An 18,208-nucleotide genomic window follows, 5' to 3' on the forward strand; every position below is an offset into this window, starting at 1 on the left:
CCCTGCTGCTCTGATACTTCCCCTGAAATAGGAGAGGCTCCAAGAGCAGCAGGGAAGGAAAATGGGCATCCCAAGCTACAGACTCCTCTGGAGAATGGGCAATTTGCTGACAATAATGGCAACCATGTCAGTTTCAAACCAAATCCCAAATTTTAAATACCTTGAAATTAACTTGAAGGTATGAAGAAGTAAAAGATATTGTCAACAATCTAAACAAAAAACCAGGGAAAAATCAACACAACAAAAAGCTGTTTGTCTGTACCCTCTACAAATCACATTCAGCAGTAATTTCTGCAGCACAGCTCAAAGTAATGGCAACTAAAACCCTTCACTTGGATGTAGTGTGAATTCTTGCAGACAGTAAATCTTGAAGTTTTAATATAATTGGCTGAGTTGAAATATCATTGCTGCTAATATATGCAACTTACTTGTCTTAAAACTAGCACCTTTTGTAACATTTACATAGTAACACAAAAGGCCTCTGCTCTATTTTCTTCATCTTTCTGAAATGCATGTGGAAGCACAGAAATGTCTACTCTATCAAGTAAGCATGCACTTAATCCTGGAAAATAAAATCCACATTCAAGGGAACAGTTTGTCAGAAAGCTGCAGCTCATCACCACCATAGAGGAAAATCAGAAATTCAAGGACACCGCTTCTCACACCATGGTGTAAGGAAAATTTTGCTCCAGTCACAGCCAAGTCTCACTCCCCTGACCAGCAAACACTGTCACACATAGACCAAAACAGATTGTCAGTCATACGGGACTTGAAGGACAGTGCCCTACATACCAGCTCTTACTGTCTCCCAATGCTGAAACTTCTCCATTGCCATTCCAGTACTTCGAGATTCACATTTCAAGCACAGCAACTGGGAGGAATACAGACACACCAGAAACATGCAGTAGCAGTCATCCACAAAACTTCTGTGAGTGTAACACATACCGTAACACAAGTGCACACAACATGCACAAAATCATATTCATATTGCACCTGAGCAATGAGAATAACCATCATCCATAGGACCACTACTTGACTCTTAGTAAGGCAATCCAGGAAATTCTGTAAGATGTAATAATTCACATCTACCTATTTCAAAGAGACTGCATATGTGAATTCTGCTTTGAACTTCACTGCTGATTAAAGAGAATATACTTGACCTAAATCTTCCATTCAAAAGAAGACTACAGAATACACATCTGACTTCATCTTGTACTGGTTATTCCCACATCACAGATCTGCATGCAGCAATAAAAGATATCGAATCAAGCAGGGTGTCAAATTAACATGTATCATTACAAGAGTCTCATGTGCTACCTTGGCAGCCAATTCAGGCCCACACTCACCAGACCACTGTGCCTACTTGTTGACTTTTTCTACTTAATTATTATTACTGAATTTATTAGTTGAAGTTTTCTTTTTATCACAGCACAATGTAGAAATAAAGACATTCTATCAGAAATTATTTATGAAATAATAACAGATCCTGATTTACAGCTATACACTTATTAAAGACCTCATTCCAGGTTCTGTCAAATTGATACCTCTCAAACAATACAACATGATGGTTTTTTGGCTGGATGAAAGTTTAGAAATAAATTATTGATAATTGGTGATCAGCTCACTGATTGAAAATTATTTTTAGTTTCTATTTGAAGTGTTCATTTAACATCTTAGAATCAGGAGGAATAATATGGAGTCATTAAAAATTGAGGGGAAAAATAAACAATCATTTACTTTTAATTCAACTCTGATGATCTTTATTTCTACTAGAAACCGGCCCAGAAACTGGTAGAGCATGCTATGGCTGCCTTTAATGCAAACACTACTACCACAGGCAGCATTAACCTCAGAATTTATGCAAATGGTGTTATTTTGTACAGTCATTAACTATTTGCAACACCTGAGTCATGGAACAACAAAAGCACTGCAAACAGGAAGAAGTAAGGTAACACTAAGTAATAAGTTCTAAACAAACTTGAGTTGAACTGGAACTAGAGACAAATAAACCAACTCTTAGTCTTTTACTTTCTTCTGTAAGTAAAACACATAAATGTCATTATAACAGATGTTTGCACCCTTTTCTTCTCTTTTTTGTAACAGATCGATCAGTGAATATGAAAGAAAAAAACACTGCTATATTTAACAATACAGATTTATTACGAATCTCATCTCTATGTACATTTGTATTACTTGTCTTTAACTGGCAAAATACAGTCTGCTTTCATTTGCATTCAAGTAATAACAAAAACAGGAACAAGAGTTTTTCAGCAAGGAAATATTCTTGAGGAAAGGAATTCTCTTACCATATATAAAGCTGCTTTGCTAGGTGGGGGTTTTGCTCTTGGGAAAGAATTGGAGAACTTTCACCAGGAACCAGTAATATAGACCACATTCATGACTAAGGGCAAACTTAGCATTAACCTAAGAACTGTGGAAACAGTTGATCAGGAAAGTGCCTCAATATGGCTAGAAGTTCATTTAAAACCCTTTCTTGTTTAAAAAAGTCCCAGAAGTCCCCATAATAACTTTATCTAATTTTCTGAGTTTATTACCTTTCCCTGGCCAAACAACTACACTGAGATTAGCCAGCAAATACTTTGTGTTCTCTTAGCATACAGTCCTTGAGACAAAGCCTATGGTGATTAAATAAACTGTGGATGGAAAGTTTCAAGGATACAACTAGTAATGATGTAGTAGTTACACAGCATAAACAGTAAAGATGGATTACCTTTTCATGGCTGTAATAAAAGACAGCTCTTCTTCATGATAAAATATTCAGTGTTATTGTATAATGTTTCACATTTTAAACTGATGCTAGAACAACATCTATTATTCTCTAAATTCACCATTTAAATATATGATATATTGCTGAAATGTCTGAGATTTACATAGAAAACATATAGAAAATACACTGCGAAGTACAGTTTCATAATGATACATACACTAAATAAACTGTTCCCATGGTGAACAATGACACTCACTCTACCTGCACAATGTTGTTTAGTTTTACACTATTTAATACTTTTAAACTGTCAGTTTCAATTAGAAAAAGATCTGGCAGAGACAGTGAGCTTGCATGGATCATATATCTATGCCTGCATTTTATCTTACACACACATTGCACTGTCCATGTCCTGAACTTCTGTTTTTAAGGCTTATATGTCACTCAATCGATTACATGTAACAGTTATATAGTTAAATATACCAAAAACATTTCTATTTATGATGTTTCTTGTCTGCTGGCACCTGGAAAAGCTCCTGATTGGTGGAAGTGGGTTCTTTTTCAGCTCCATGTTCTCATTCTCATGGAAGGAGCTTAGCTGGTTTGTCATGTAGCTAATATTCTAGATTGTTCTTTTCTTTTGTTAATACATCTTATTCACTTCTCCAGGACCTCTAGCACTATACAGCAACCAAACACATTTATTATTTAGACAGTGAGTGCAAAATCGTCTGTTGATTACATATGCATGTGAAGTGAGCCAAGGTTGCCATCAGTCCCTAAGGGCAACCCACCAAAACCAATGACCCAACATCAGAGATTTATCCCTTTGCAAACAGGGAAAATTGCAGCCCAGCTTAATCCCACTTACTAAACCTTTACAGGGTACATGTGACACGATGAATAACTGTCATCGGGAGAGCAAGACATTAAATGAAGATCCAAACCAAGTGCATGCCTTTGAAGCATGTCCTGCACCTCAGAGTGGCTTGAAATGTCCTCTCAGGAAGATCTAACAACCAGTCCTTAAACAAATCCCATCCTTGAAGAGGCAGGTCTTCTGAGGAGGCAGTAACAAGTTAACACTAACATGTTTCTGCACTTTGGGAATGCTGGGAACAGCAAACTAAGCAACTCTGAAGTCCCAGCCTAGGATCAACCATCCTAACCACAATCCTGATTTATGATTTCTTCATAAAATAGATTTGGCAAAATAGAGACAACAATCTTAAGAGTGCCTAACAGACATAGTATGAATGGAGTACTTTGAAAGTGTAGCTGGTACGGCATCACGACAAGAGTTGCTGGCAGTGTAATTCACACTGGCTAAATCCATACTTCCTTTTCTGGGCTTGTTGGAGTGAATTGCTGCCCCATGTCACCCATGCAGACATTGCCTTAAATATCTGTGCTGTGCAGATCCAAGCTTTGAGTAGTGCCAATGTTTGATTTTCCTGGATGCTGAACCCCACATCCAGCTACAGGTTTGAGTGAATGAGCAAACAGATCGGGCTTCAGTGCAAGCCAGTGTGACAGCAATGCTCCAGCTCTGCCTCCATGGCTTCACCCAACTAAGCCGCATGAATAAAGATTACAAAGTCAGCAACATCACTTGGATGGAATAAACCTTATTAATCCAAATCTTCAAGGCTACCCACAACATTCATCTGAATATCACTGTGAATAAAAGAACCAAATCCGTGCACAGAAAGACATAACTGTATCCTGTTTAACAAGGGGAAAAGTTATGCTTTTACAAGGTTTACCCCTATTCTTACTCGACTCAAGGAAAAAAATAAGTAACACAAGTGACTAGACTAAGAATGAGCAACAGTTTCCAGGGTAATTCTAAAACATTTTCTAAATGAGTTCTGTAAAAAGATTAAAATCATCAATATTCACAACATAAATCCTGAATTGCTGGATGTTGAGAGGAAGAGTTACCTCTTATACTTTTCTTAGTAAGTAGAAATCAGTGAACTAGACTGACCAATGGTGAACCTGAGCCAGCAGAGTGTACTTGTTCTCTATATTCATCCAATTAATACTTCAGGTATTAAGATCTAATTAAAATTATATTTGAGATGTTTAAGAAAGAAAGCTCATAGATAAATTTATGTCAGATGAAATTTGATAATTTCCTCTAATTTTGATTACTGGAGAAGAGAGATACTAACTTCTTTAGTTAAGGCAAAAAGAAAAGGCCCCAAAATCTGTTTTCATTATCTGCAGAGGACTTTTCTTTAAAATCATTGGGAAAAAAAGGAAGGTTTTTATCCTCTATAATAAACATTTCACATGGTTATGATTCAGTATGTTTTATACTGCACCAGTAATTCTCATTATTCTTCAAATAACATATTTGAGGACATTAATACACCATTAACATGATTAACTTTTTCACTGACGTTAAGCCATATAGAATCAAATGGCACAATTTGGCCATATAAATGACTAGACAGTGCAGGTCAGCTTCTGCCCCACTGCACCAGTGCAACTCCACTGACTCCGCTTGCATTTCCAGGCCTAGACCAAGGGAGGAACCTGTGTCTCTCCAGAAACTGGAAGTATAAACAACTTTTTATTCCTTCCTGAAACAGAGATATTCCTTAAAAAGGCAGGGATCAATTCATATGCTAGACTTGTCTGCATGCAACCTGTAATATGCCTTCACCCACCAGAGAAGCATTCCTCCAAACAAATTTGGGATCATGGAGGTGAAACACACCCTTTAACACAGTTTGGCAAGAATAGTGAATTTTGCTCATTATTTCCGTTAATTGTTAAATCAGTAAAAAACGGAGTAACTGAATAAACCTGGCAGTTGAGTAAGAGTGGCACCATTGATTCCTGCAACCTACCAGGAATACAGCAACCATACCATGCAGTTCACTGCTCTGAATCAGATCCCATGTGGCTGATCCCAAGGCCCTGAGACAGCAAAGCCTATCAGCAGTCCTGTCAGTTTTACCATTAATCTTAAGCACAGGTAACACCAAGGGAACTCTAGGACTGAAGGACATTCTCTGCCCGCTAAAGCACACAAGCCTCTTTTATCCCCCTTCCCCCCTCGCTGTCCACAATATTCTTGCCCTCTCCCCCACAGACTGTCTATACAGTAACGAAGGATCATGTTTCTCCCATCCAACCCATCTTCTCTTCCCGTGCCTCTCCTCTCTCCTCAGTGCTCCTACAGTTGCTGTGGAAATAACACATTTTACTGACCCAACACCTCCTGGGCAGCTGGTTCCCACAGCTGTGGTGCAAAAGGCAATTAAGATAAAACACAGCTCAGCAATGAATCACAAGCCTGAACAGATCTCAGAGGTCATCTAGTCCATTCCTCTGCCCCACGGGAGGCTCGGCTATCTCCATGTCATTTCTTACAGACATCTATGTCACCTGCTTTTAAAAACTTCAGCGATAAAAATATCACAAGCTCCCTAGGCAATATATCCCAGCGTTTCACCACCTTTGCAAAGAAGTTCAATCTTTCCTCACAGCTCACATTCTCTAAGTCCCAGATCTTTTTCCTCTCTTTCTTTACAAGTGTCACCAGATCTTTTCTATTTTCCTCACACAAACAAGTCCATTCAAGCAGTTTGCTTCAAAAATTAGTTTTGAAAGTAATCATTGAAAAATTTACTGTATATTGCTGCCGGAATTAAATCACCTTTTTCCACTGTGCAACCATAACGTAATTTTAAAGACTTTAAATGACAAAATTATTCATGTTCTGCTTGTTTTAATGCTATATTGTAGTTGTGCATATGTTACAGGAGAAGTAGGGGCAGGTAGCCACTACTGTCATATGTATGCCTATAATGCCTATTACCAGAAACAGTATAACAACAAATCAAAAAATTGTTGAGATTTAAAAACCAATTCGATTTTCCAAAGTCATGGTAAAGCCACATTTGTCACAGATAATCCCAATCTTACAAAATAATGACCTATCAAAGAGATGAAATTTGACTTTGCTCAAGCAAGCAGTTTTGTTAGGAACACATTTAGTCCTAGCAAGAGTAGAGAAAATCAGATTTGGCTCACAGCTTTCCTGTACCCTGAATTCATATGTCATCTGATTGCTTGGGCTTTTTTAAATCACTGAGAAAGTAAAACAGGAAGGGAAGTAAAGCAATACTATAGTTAACCCACGTCTTCATGATTCTTGCTGGCTTTACTTTCTTCAGTGAACAGTTAGAGGAAGAAAGTACATATAAAGGTTAGAAATACCTTCTTTTGTAAATTAATTTAATCTGCTGCATGGAAGAGCAAGGACGGAGGACACCACTTACCAATATTTTAATACTCTGAAAACAAGATAAAATTTTAGTTATTCACAAAAAGCAATGAACTGGTAGATTCTCTAATACACTGGACACAACACAGTATTTCTTCATTTTAAATGGTGGATTGCAAAAGCTAAAGAAAAACTTGGATTGGACCCAAAGAAGTGTAACAAGGTAACATATTATTGCCTTTCTATTGTTCCTTCATACAGCACTTAACACGTCACAGGACCAAATGCAAAGCCTGTGAAAGGACTGAAGGCCTTTACAGATGAGAAGTCTTAAAGTTCTTTCACAGAGCCAAATCTTTAAACAAAAAAATACAAAATCCCACAGAAGAACAAAGCACATTTTAAGCACCATTTTAACTAATGCATTCATTATGCATTTTAAACAAAGTGTATCAATTGGAAATTAAAATGTGTGATGCTCCTCTTTGAGCTGAAGGTCTCCCTGGAAAAATTTCACAGATAAATCCATTCCCTCATGATTTTGAAGATCTTTTCAAAGGTGTGGTAATGTCAGATATAACAGATGTGAAGAATTCTATTACACCTGACAAACTCTGCATTCCCAACAAGAATTAGAGAGATGTAAAAGTCAGAGATGAAAAACTAACACTTTGCTACTGAGGATTTCAAGAACAGATGCCAACATATTTAATGATGACTTCTGATCACAGGAAAAATATAATACAGGCCAGCATTGGTATTTGAAGCGTATTTTGACCCATTTCAGACAAGCCCCTCCATGTGCAATGGCAGAACATCCACTCCTTATGATCCAAGTATCAAGTGAAAATAAAACATGAGAAAAATCTAACACTTGCATCAGCAGTGTCACAAAAAATACTAAAATTCTCCATGTAATTTTTAGAACACCCATGACATATAGAAGAGGACAATACAGATTTGCAAAATCCACAAGGAATTATTTTCCTCAGATTGCAAAACTGAGAGACTTGAATGTTCAATTTTTAACATAGCTGCACATCTGAAATTCACCATGTATCAAGTACACTGCAGTAATTATACTTGCATTTTGCAGAATCTAAGGCATGAATTTACAAATTTAAACAAAGTTTCTTCAAATGTTATTACAGGTGACAAATCTCAAAACATAAATAATAATTCTGAAAAAAAAATTAACCAAAACTTTGAAACAAATTTAAAAATTGACTGAAACATGAATCAGAGTGCAAAGAATGTCCTAGAGGCAAGATTAGAAAGCAATTACACCAGTCACTGGTAACAGTTATAGTACACAGCATTTTTAATTTTTCTTCTGAAAAATCTGCCTTGTGGTCCCAGTATGACAAAATCATCCTACTGTTTTCTCCATTCTAAAAAAATTAAAATCATCAATAATCAAGAGAGCATCAGCTGATCACGTTTCAGGATGCAGCATGGGAGTATTAAGTGACTGAGCATTGATCAAATGACGACAGATTCTGGAGACTGTGTCTCCAGGAGTATTGGTTGACCCTGATGTTAAGTGTGTTCATATTATATAAGCCTACACTGGGTTACTGGTTCTGCTGCTGAAAAGTGCTGTTAAAACTGCACATACAAATACATTTGCAAAGTCAAGCACCTATGAACACATTTCTCCTGTTCAATCAATCTTAAAATGGCCTACTCTTAAACCAACTTTCTGGCAAGGAAATACAGACCAGTACCTGACCCAACCATTTCACTGTTCTCAAGGGAAATTCTCTCAGCATTTAATGTGTGTCACCTGCAGGAAAATTCCTTTTATGTAATAAGCTAAAAGTCACTGAATGATTTAAAATGAAGGTGCCTTTTCTTTTCTCATGTACCTTGCACAGACACAGGGGATGGAAAGAAGGCAGCAGTATTTCAAAGGATGATGCTTACATATCCCTTCTAAATGTATACGGTTCTCTAGGGAACAATCAACTCAGCAATGTCTGTAATGCTTGGGCTATAATTACCAAAATGAGATGCATAACCTTTATTACACCAGCAAACAGTTAACTTTGCAAATAATTTCTCTTACTTCAGTGCTCTCAAATCTTTCATCCTTTTTTTTAAGTAATCATGTGAATCCAGTCTTCCACACTGCAGCTACTGTGCATTCAATGCCAGGTGCTGCACACCTCACTAGCAGAAACTCAGCACAATGCAAGACCTTCTCCAGCCCATGTAGTTTCACATACTGCTGTAGCATGACAGAATGTCTCTGGGATTTAGAAAATTCAGACAGATTCTTTTGCTACATCCCACAGAAAAACGCCTTGAAATTCCCCCTGTTTAAAAAAGGAAAAAAGGAACAGCCTGCATCTCCAAACATGACAGTGCATTCCTGGCATAGAATATGCAGTGCAAGAAGAGAAAAATGACAGTATTTATGTTACCTTCAGTCACATAGTTGTGGTCTCGCAGAAAGCTGTGGTTAATTTTCCGTGTGTCCGTGTCCTCGCCCATTTACAGCAGGATTACTCAGCATGCCTATCCGCAGTGGACTGATAGCATCAGCAGAGGTCGTCACAAGAGCACCATCCATGCTGCCACTGCCTAGCAGAGGCGGGGAACACACCGGGCCACTGAGCACAGCATAATGAGAGCTACTGAGGCAGCACAGATTGGGGGTGTGCGAATAACGAGCGGGGGGGAAAAAAAAAAAAAAAGAGGAAGGGGGAAAAAAGGGAAAAAGAAGTAGCGGGAGAAAGCCGGAGGGAGAAACGGCTCCGAGAAATTACGAATGCAGAAAGCAGTAGGGAGCTTGCGTGAAGGGAAAAGAGGCACTTCTCCCACAGTTAAAGAATAGCCCCGTCGCTTGGGCAGGTACTCCGCGCACAGGTGCCCCCGCAGCCCCGGGCCCCGGCGAAAAAACCCCGCCCGCCGCCCGCGGCCCAACCGCACCGCATCTGCATGGAGCAAAGTGAAAAATGACACTGCAGGTAATTATTTTAGCTCTTCTGCCGGGGCGATGGGCAAAGAGAACAACTGAGGGAGGGGATGAGGGAGAAGAAACTTCAAGCCGATTAAACGCGTTTGCATCGACACGTAGTGCACATGAACATGCGGCCACGATTTTGTGCTAGTCGTACTGTCATCTGCAGCAAAAGCAACGTTCGTTCAATGTCAGCCTCTATAAATATTACCGAAATTGCCAAATATATGCCTGTGCAAAAGTATTCGTCAGAGGCAAGGCAACCATTCGGAGGACGTAAGATAATATAACTGTTATTTATCTTTTTTACTCCCGGTTTTGTAGATAAATGTAAAATTACAAAGTATTTAAAAACAATCTCTCTGGCTTCCCTGTACAGGAAAGAAAAGCTGGACAAAGGAAATGTTTGCAGGTCATTGGATTTTCTTAAACCTGCTACTCTTTCAGTTCATTATCCCATCATCTCGGAAAAGCAGTGTTGAAATATGTATACTCAGAAATACAAAAATAATTAGAAGATGAGAATTACTCACTTGCATTATAAAACAGAGCTTGCTCTTTAGTCCAAATGTTTAATGGTTTATATTACAGTAAAATTATTTCAACTGAACAAGACAAGAAGCTTCCTTTAGCTTTTGGTATCTATTCAAGAAACCACAAACTGTTTGCTGCAGAAAGTATGTATTCGGAAAAGGTAAGCACCACTGAAGTTTAAATACTGGAACAGAAAACAAATGGATGTATATCAAAAGCACCACTACAGCATGACAAGGGAGTCCACAATCACAAAACCAATTGAGGAGAGAGAACAGTCCTGTGCTTTAGGCCCTTGAATTGAACATGGGAAGTACAATTCAGCTGTCAGCATTACTACAGCATTTTGTGTAACACTGGATGAATTTTTATCGTTTTTTTGCGTTTGTTTTTCTTTCTTTCTAATGAACTAGGACATACAGTTCTTGAAGGAAAATTCAAGTACCCTGCTATTCCTGTAAGCTGGCCTGTGACTGAAAAAAGTAGAGGACTATGTAAAAACGCTCAGACATAAACATCTAATTTCAGGATGAAACAAGGCTGGGAGGGAAAGAATAGCAACAGAATTACCTTCTTCCTTTTCTCATTAATAAAGCAAAATAAAACAGAACCATCACCAACCTGGTAAGTAAATATTGTAAAATCTTCACATTTGAGCAGGTGGGAAAGGAAGAGAAGTTACCCAGTACTTGCATCAGTACAGAACACATTTTACATGTATGTGGGTTTTGGGGGTGACAATACTAGAAATGTTACTTCTGCATTGAGAGCATCAGTCACTACTATGGCAGTACCGGCAGCTGTCCAGTATGTGCCCTATCCTCTTCATAAAAGAGGAAGGAGGCCTTGAAAATACTGATATTTAGATTGGACAAAATGGTTCTCATCTATGTGATGGAGCTGGTTTATCCTGCCATTCCCTGACACATTAGGTTCTCACCTTGGAGTTGTTTTTCCAAATACAAAAGGGTCTATGAGCAATACACACTGCACACTAAATCCCAACTCTGCTGAAGTCCTTGACAAGGAGTGCAACAAACAGCCAGTTTACACTCAACTATTTAACATGACAGTTAGACCAGTCTGGGTCAACAAAGCACTTCCCTTCAGCATCTGTGCAGGAGACAAACTGCCTGGCCTTACAAAAGTAAACTAGATGCTTCTGTTAGGGACCTAAGCTCCCCATGTACTCAGTGTCACTTAAACCTCTCATTCTCCATTTTCTACACTGGATGCTTAACTGCTCAGTCAGGCACCCAAGTTAGATAACAGCATTAGAATCACAGAATCATTTAGACTAGAAAAGACCTTTAAGATCATCAAGTCCCACCATTAATCCAGCACTGTCAAGGCCACCACTAAACCATATTCCTAAGTCTCACATCTGCACGTCTTTTAAATATGTCCAAGGACAGTGACTCCAAGACTTCCCTGGACACTCTGTTCCAACTCTTGACAAACCTTTCAGTGAAGAATTTTTTCCTAATACCCAATCTAAACCTCCCCTAGCACAACTTGAGGCCATTTCCTCTTACCCTGTTGCTGGTTGCCTGGGAAAACAAGCCAATCCTCACCTTGCTAAAAGCTCCTTTCAGGTAGTTTCCTGAGCCTCCTTTTCTCCAGGCTAAACACCTACAACTGCTCCTCACAGGACTTGTACTCCAGACCCTTCACCAGCTCTGTTGCCCTTCTCTGGACACTCTCCAGCACCTCAGTGTCCTTCTTGCAGTGAGAGGCCAAAAACCAAACAAAACTCAAGGCATGGCTTCACAAGTGCTGAGTACAGGGGGACAATCACTGCCCTGCTGGCCACACTATTCCTGATCCAAGCCAGAATATGACTGGCTTTTTCGGCCACCTGGGCACACAGTGGCTCATGTTCAGCTGCTGTCAACCAGCACCCACAGGTTCCACTTTCCAGCCACTCTGTCCCCAGTCTGTAGCACCACTGGGGGTTGCTGTGACCCCAGTGCAGGACCCAATACTAGGCCTTGTTGAACCTCATAAAATTGGCCTTGGTCCATCAACCCAGTCTGTCCAGAACCCTTTGTAAAACCTTCCTGCCTTCCAGCAAATCAAAAATTCCAGCAGTAACCAGCTGCCAGCTAGATATAACTCCACCCAGCACCACTCTCTGCACTCAGCCATCCAGCCAGTTTTTACCCAGAAAAGAACACACCCATCCAAGCCAAGAGCTGCCAGTTTCTCCAGGAGAATGTTTGCGGCAAACTGGGTCAAGGGCTTTACTACATGTAGGCAACATGCACAGCCTTTCCTTCACCCAAGAGGGTAATTTCACCACGGAATGAGATGCACTGGGTCAAGCAGGACCTGCCTTTCATGAACCTGTGCTGGCTGGGCCTGATCTCCCGATTGTCCTGTATGTGCTGCACGATGTTGCTCAGGATGATCTGCTCCATGACCTTTCTTGGCACTGAGGTCAGGCTGACAGGCCTCTAGTTCCCTGGTTCCTCCTTCCAACCCATCTGGTAGATGGGCTGCACATTTGCTAACCTCCAGTCAACTGGGACCCCCTCCTTCCAGTTACCCACGGCTGCTGGTAAATGACGGGAAGTGCCTCAGTGAGCACTTTCACCAGCTCCCTCAGTCCCCTCAGCTGGATCCCACCCAGCCCCATAGATTTGTGTGTGTCTAAGTGGTGTAACAAGTCACTGACCATTTCCACTTAGATTATGATGGCTTCATTCTGCTCCCCATCCTTGTCTTCCAGCTCAAGGGCTTGGGCACCCAAGAACAACTGGCCTTACTATTAAAGACTAAGGCAAAGAAGGCATTAAGTACTTCATCTATTTCCTCATTCTTTGTCACTATGTTTTCCCCTACATCCAAAACAGAATAGAGGTTCTCCTTAGCCTTCCTTTTGTTCCTGATGTATTATAGAGTGTGGATTCCTCTGTGAAGGTAACACTAAGAAGCTTCCTCCTATTACTGTGATGACTCCTAAAACTGAAAGAAACGTCATCTTGCAGGGTATTTGACCCCAAAAATCAAGCAGCACATTTGAGTAAAAATGCATAGGAACAACTCGTATCTATAAATACACAGAAAATGAATGTGTTCTCTCCTTTCCAGGAAAAAGAATTATATAGAAAACTTATTATTGAAAATAAATAGATAATAAATTTGCAAATGATGGGTACAATCTCAAAAAAGTCACACTGACAGTCTGTAAAAAAAACACTGAAAGCATTTTCTTTATAATACTTCTAAATTTCTGTGACCAAGATGTCTGCAATTTCTACAGTGGTGGAGAGAATTCTGCCCTTCTTGTTGTTCCTGCTCTTTCATGTACACTCACCAATAACTGCCCTTTATTTGTCCTCAGTCAGTTCAAACTTCAAAATTTCTATGGTCTGTCATTTAGAGTCTACACTGGTTATTTGTTAGGTGCAATTTAAGCAGTTAGAGGTGTTTTCATTTTTCCTAGGAGCCAAGTGGATATTTTTTTGTGAAGTCAAAATAGTAACTCCCATGCAGAGATAATTTTCTCCACTCACCATTTGAGTAAGAGAGGTTTATGGACAACTTCCTTAGGAATCACATCTGGGTCAAATCACACTTACCTTGTTTTTCCTATTTTAAAGTTCAAAAAAAAATCTCATAAGGAGAAATGGAATGAGGAGGAAGCCTTTAACAAAAACACCAGACAATATTCCCAGTGTGCATGCAAATGCTTTCCCTAAGATTATGAGCCAAATCCTTACTGTGTGGCAAATATTAGCACTCCACTGACTTAAGTAGGTCAGTTCACATGAGAAAGATTAGCAAAACTCTGCTCTAAATTTGTAGCACAATGCAAATTTGTGAGCCAACATTTGCAGATAACTAGCTGTGCCATTTTAAAATGCTACTTATCAATCCCACCTATAACCTACATAATTTAATCTGGTCAAATACCCAGGGAGAAGGTGGTGAGTAAGAAAGATTTAATCAAAAATATATCAGTTATTTGGACTTTCATGGCAGTTCATAATTCTACTCATAAAACAACCCTCTAATTGAGCTGAATACAGTACAAACAGAGAAATAAAAGAGTGTCCTATCTTAAAGAATTTATAAGTAAACTATAAAATAGAAGAGCTACATACAGATCAGCAGTGACATTTAAGTAAACGGTGAGTCAGTAATGAGGATGGAATCCTGGTTTAGAGCTTTCTTCAAAAGAAGGTCATTAGAGACTGTGGAGAGAAGCAATAAACTGGATTCAAGAGGTTGAAAAATAACTGCATAACAGAAATAAAACGAGCTTAGACATAAATGGAGGAGGACTGGTCAGCAGGTCAAGGAGAAAAGTAAAAGACAAGGGCAGACATGACACAGATGCCAATACAGGCTGAGGGTGTCAGTAAAAGAAGCGTTAAAAGGAGCACAACAAACAAAAAATGGATCTGCAGGAGAAAAATCTCATAGGACATGAAGAGAAAATATTTAAAGAGAGAAATAAACCTACATTTCCCTTTTTCAGAGTTTTGGGCAGAAGAATTGAAGAAAGGGGAAGGTAGAAGGGAAAAACAAAACAAAAAACCAGTCAACCAACCAACCAACAACAACAAAAAAAAAAGCCAGAAATGGAAGCCAGAGGCAGTAAGTACCCCGAGAAAAAACTATTTATGATACAAACGGAATTGAGAATGTGAGGTTTGGTAACAGTGTAGTCTAACAGTAAGGAATTGAAGAAGATAGAACAAATCTTTGGCTGAATGACTGTCGATAATGTTTGCTCATCACATTTCCAGCAGGAAGCTCTGCAGCAGAAGACAGAGAGGAATTAGGCATTAGAAGGTAATTTGTCCTGAAGGTTTACTGTGTAATTCTATTTATAAACACCTGTTGAATATATGGCCATCCTGTCTTGCTCCTGCAGAACATTCATGTTCTTCTCTTAAACACATTTTCCTAAAAAGACTCTGTTTAGCTTTGCCAGACACTGAGACACAACCTTTAATAATTAAAACTCTCGATATCTGAAACAGAACATCATCAGGTACTCCAAGTCTGCGTTTTACTGCCCCCAAATTCATCACTCCATCTGAATTCATTAAGCTTGAACTGCAATTGAAAGAAATAGTAGCTGAATATTTAAATATTTTGTCTAACTATTCTGTACTTCGTTTAGTAAAATACACTGGCTTTAAATGAAATTAAACTGAATTTTGAATCAGCACAAAACTTTAATTATTTTTAAAGAACAAGAGACTTAAAGCACTGTGATGATAAAAAAAAATCCTTATAAGCTGCACAAATTTCATCAAAAAGACTATCTTAAGATATTACCTTAATTTAATGTTTGTGACATCAGAGGAGGTTTTTAAGAGCTTTGACAGTTATTTGCTTCTAACCATATCCTAGTATCTGCAAATTGTGCAAAATAATGCAAGTTTCTTCAAAGAAGGTAACACATACAATTAGCCAGCTGCAGGAAAAAATACAACAAAATATTTAGCCAACCCTTGACAGTTATAGCTCATTGCATCTGAACTTGCTTACCAACAAAAAATATTTATAACCACATGTTGTCTCCCTTTTTGCCTATGTACAGAGATGTAAAATGCCCTGCTACTGACTTTTTCAGCTAGGCCATGGGTAAATTAGTTTTGCTGTTCATTTATTTATTCATAATGTCCACAAAAAAACATATAGTACAGTCATACTTCTGTTCAAAATACTTTCATTTAAAAGGACAAAGCAACAAGGAATTATAATGTGATAAAAAGCTATTGCCCTAGTCTTCCTTCAGCTCTACTCAGCTTGACAGAGAAGGGACTCAGAGGTCTCAGTCAGGTGTAAGACAGCAAATTCACTCCCTTGAGTTTGTGTAGTTTTCTTTCTCAGTATTTGAAAATCCTAAGTTTAAAGTAATAGCTTTCAAGGTAGCTTCCTCTGCTACCTTGCCTTTCTTAGTACTGCTGTGCAGAAACCCAAGCTAACTTTAAACAAGTTAGAGCTTTACAACAGCTCAGCCCTGATGGCAGAGACAAGAGCATGAGCTCTGTGCCTCGGAGGGAAGTTACCCCACATGTGATTAAGGCAGCAACAGTACAAACATCTTTCCACCATTGCTTATTTTGAAGTCATTCAAGTACAGTTTATTAAATGATGCCTACTTGCGAAGGAATTCAGCTAATGGCTTTGTGATATTAATGAATGTATCATAAATTATGCTGGTAAGAGTTTGCCATAAAAATACATATCTGCATTCCCATACATTTCTGAAGTCCTTTTTGTATTTGTTTAATAGCTAATATAACATAATATACAGCACTACCATTCCTTTTTAGATTATTTCTGACAAAAGCTAAACAAAAGCAAATAGACACTGCCAAATGCTAACATAAAAAATAGAAGAAAAATTGTATCAGTCATAGCTCTCAAGTAAAAATTAATTTTGTCTTATTCTAACACCTCAAAAGTAATCATTTAGAATCTTTACATTTACAGCATTTAATTCATATTTCACTATGCGGTCTTCAGTCATTTAATATTTAATATTTAATATTTAATATTTAAAGCCTGGATGCAGCCCAACAATTTTAAAAAAACTAATGACTGCTATCACAATTGAAAAAATGCCATTATTCAAAAAGGGGAAGTTTCTTCAACACACTACCTTTCACTGTGTTAAATCTAAAAATAACAGCTGCCCAGAAGAAGTAATTTATTTTTAGCCTACATACTCCAGACAGAGAGTAAAACTAATGCCTCCCAGCAGCTGGTGATTCTGGAAAGCAAGCAATTAAAAGTTACCATTGAGTAATTTAAATTACAGAAGCCAACTTCCGTCAGTGTCTTTCACCCTCTCTGTTCAGGTGAACGTTGCAGAAGGATCCTGGGCTGAGGCAGTGCTACTTTAAGATTTGCAGAAAGCCAGAGCATGGGATGAACTGAACACACACCATGCTCACTGTTTTTCACACAGAAGCCAGCAGTTTTGCTCTTATTTTTCTGTGATGTGCTGATGAGAGTTGTGAAATTAATCAATATGAAGAGCTCTGGGCCTGATTTAATGATTTTTACTAACTCAGAGAACGCAGCCAGGATATTTGGACGTAAGAGTTCCTGCAAGAAGGCTCCCTGAAGCAAAACAGATGCCCTGAGCTATGACACTCCTTTTCCCCCAGGATGCCCCTCTGTGATACAAGTTCCTCTCTAGGGCCACTGCAGCATTCTGGCTGGAATGGAGGTTTCCCCATCCTACCACAGCAGCTGCACACCACGACCCTCTCTGTGCTCCATAATGATATGTTAATCCAGTCTGGAAACCTACACTGGGCACTGCTCTCAGGTGTTCGCCATGAAGAAAGGAAGAATTTGGAAACATAAACAGTTTCCTATCAACTGGCCTGAATCTGGCCAGAGCAAGCCTGCAGCAAAAGAGCTGGAGCTGTATTAGAAACAGCAACTACATCTTTGCCTGGTCCTTTTGTGGTTTAAAATCACATCTCAAACAAGTCCTGTAACCTATCAACTAGTGAGCTCAAGGAAGCAGGTAACAAAAGCATGAACAAATTCCAGGAGTGAGTTCTGCACACTCTAGAGGCAAGTTTTAATTTAGCAAATTTCAGAATACTGTAACAGATTTCAACAGGATCTAGGTTTAGCAAGAGATGGAAAGCAAGGCTGCAAAATCATAGGGGAAGGAAAAGCAGAAAGAACAGACAAGATGCCAAAAGGAGATGCTGGCAATTTTCCCAGAACTTACTAACTTGGAGGTTAAGCCTAT

At 38.9% G+C, this 18,208-nt stretch overlaps 1 protein-coding gene and 1 long non-coding RNA gene across 8 annotated transcripts in view; one reads left to right on the plus strand and one right to left on the minus strand.

The window, feature by feature from the left end:
* Nucleotides 1-18,208, minus strand: part of PPP2R2C (protein phosphatase 2 regulatory subunit Bgamma) — a 210,605-nt gene that overhangs the window by 139,683 nt on the left and 52,714 nt on the right. Inside the window, exon 1 of one of the 7 annotated variants that reach the window (XM_017727664.1) lies at nt 9,395-9,882. The exons of 1 other annotated variant lie outside the window; for it this stretch is intronic. In XM_017727664.1, the coding sequence (XP_017583153.1) occupies nt 9,395-9,464 (70 nt within the window). In that variant the 5' untranslated portion in view covers nt 9,465-9,882. Of the gene's footprint in view, nt 1-792; nt 855-9,394; nt 9,883-18,208 lie in introns of those variants that run through there. 5 more of the 7 variants (XM_008645057.2, XM_017727666.1, XM_017727669.1 and 2 more) reach the window with 5 other exon arrangements.
* LOC108445057 lies at nt 9,873-17,022 on the plus strand. The gene is made up of 3 exons (XR_001859801.1): nt 9,873-9,940; nt 10,313-11,091; nt 14,954-17,022. It is a non-coding gene; the product is annotated as an uncharacterized LOC108445057 (long non-coding RNA).

Source organism: Corvus brachyrhynchos, unplaced genomic scaffold, assembly GCF_000691975.1.
Source record: "Corvus brachyrhynchos isolate BGI_N302 unplaced genomic scaffold, ASM69197v1 scaffold80, whole genome shotgun sequence".
Taxonomy (NCBI): Eukaryota; Metazoa; Chordata; class Aves; order Passeriformes; family Corvidae; genus Corvus; species Corvus brachyrhynchos.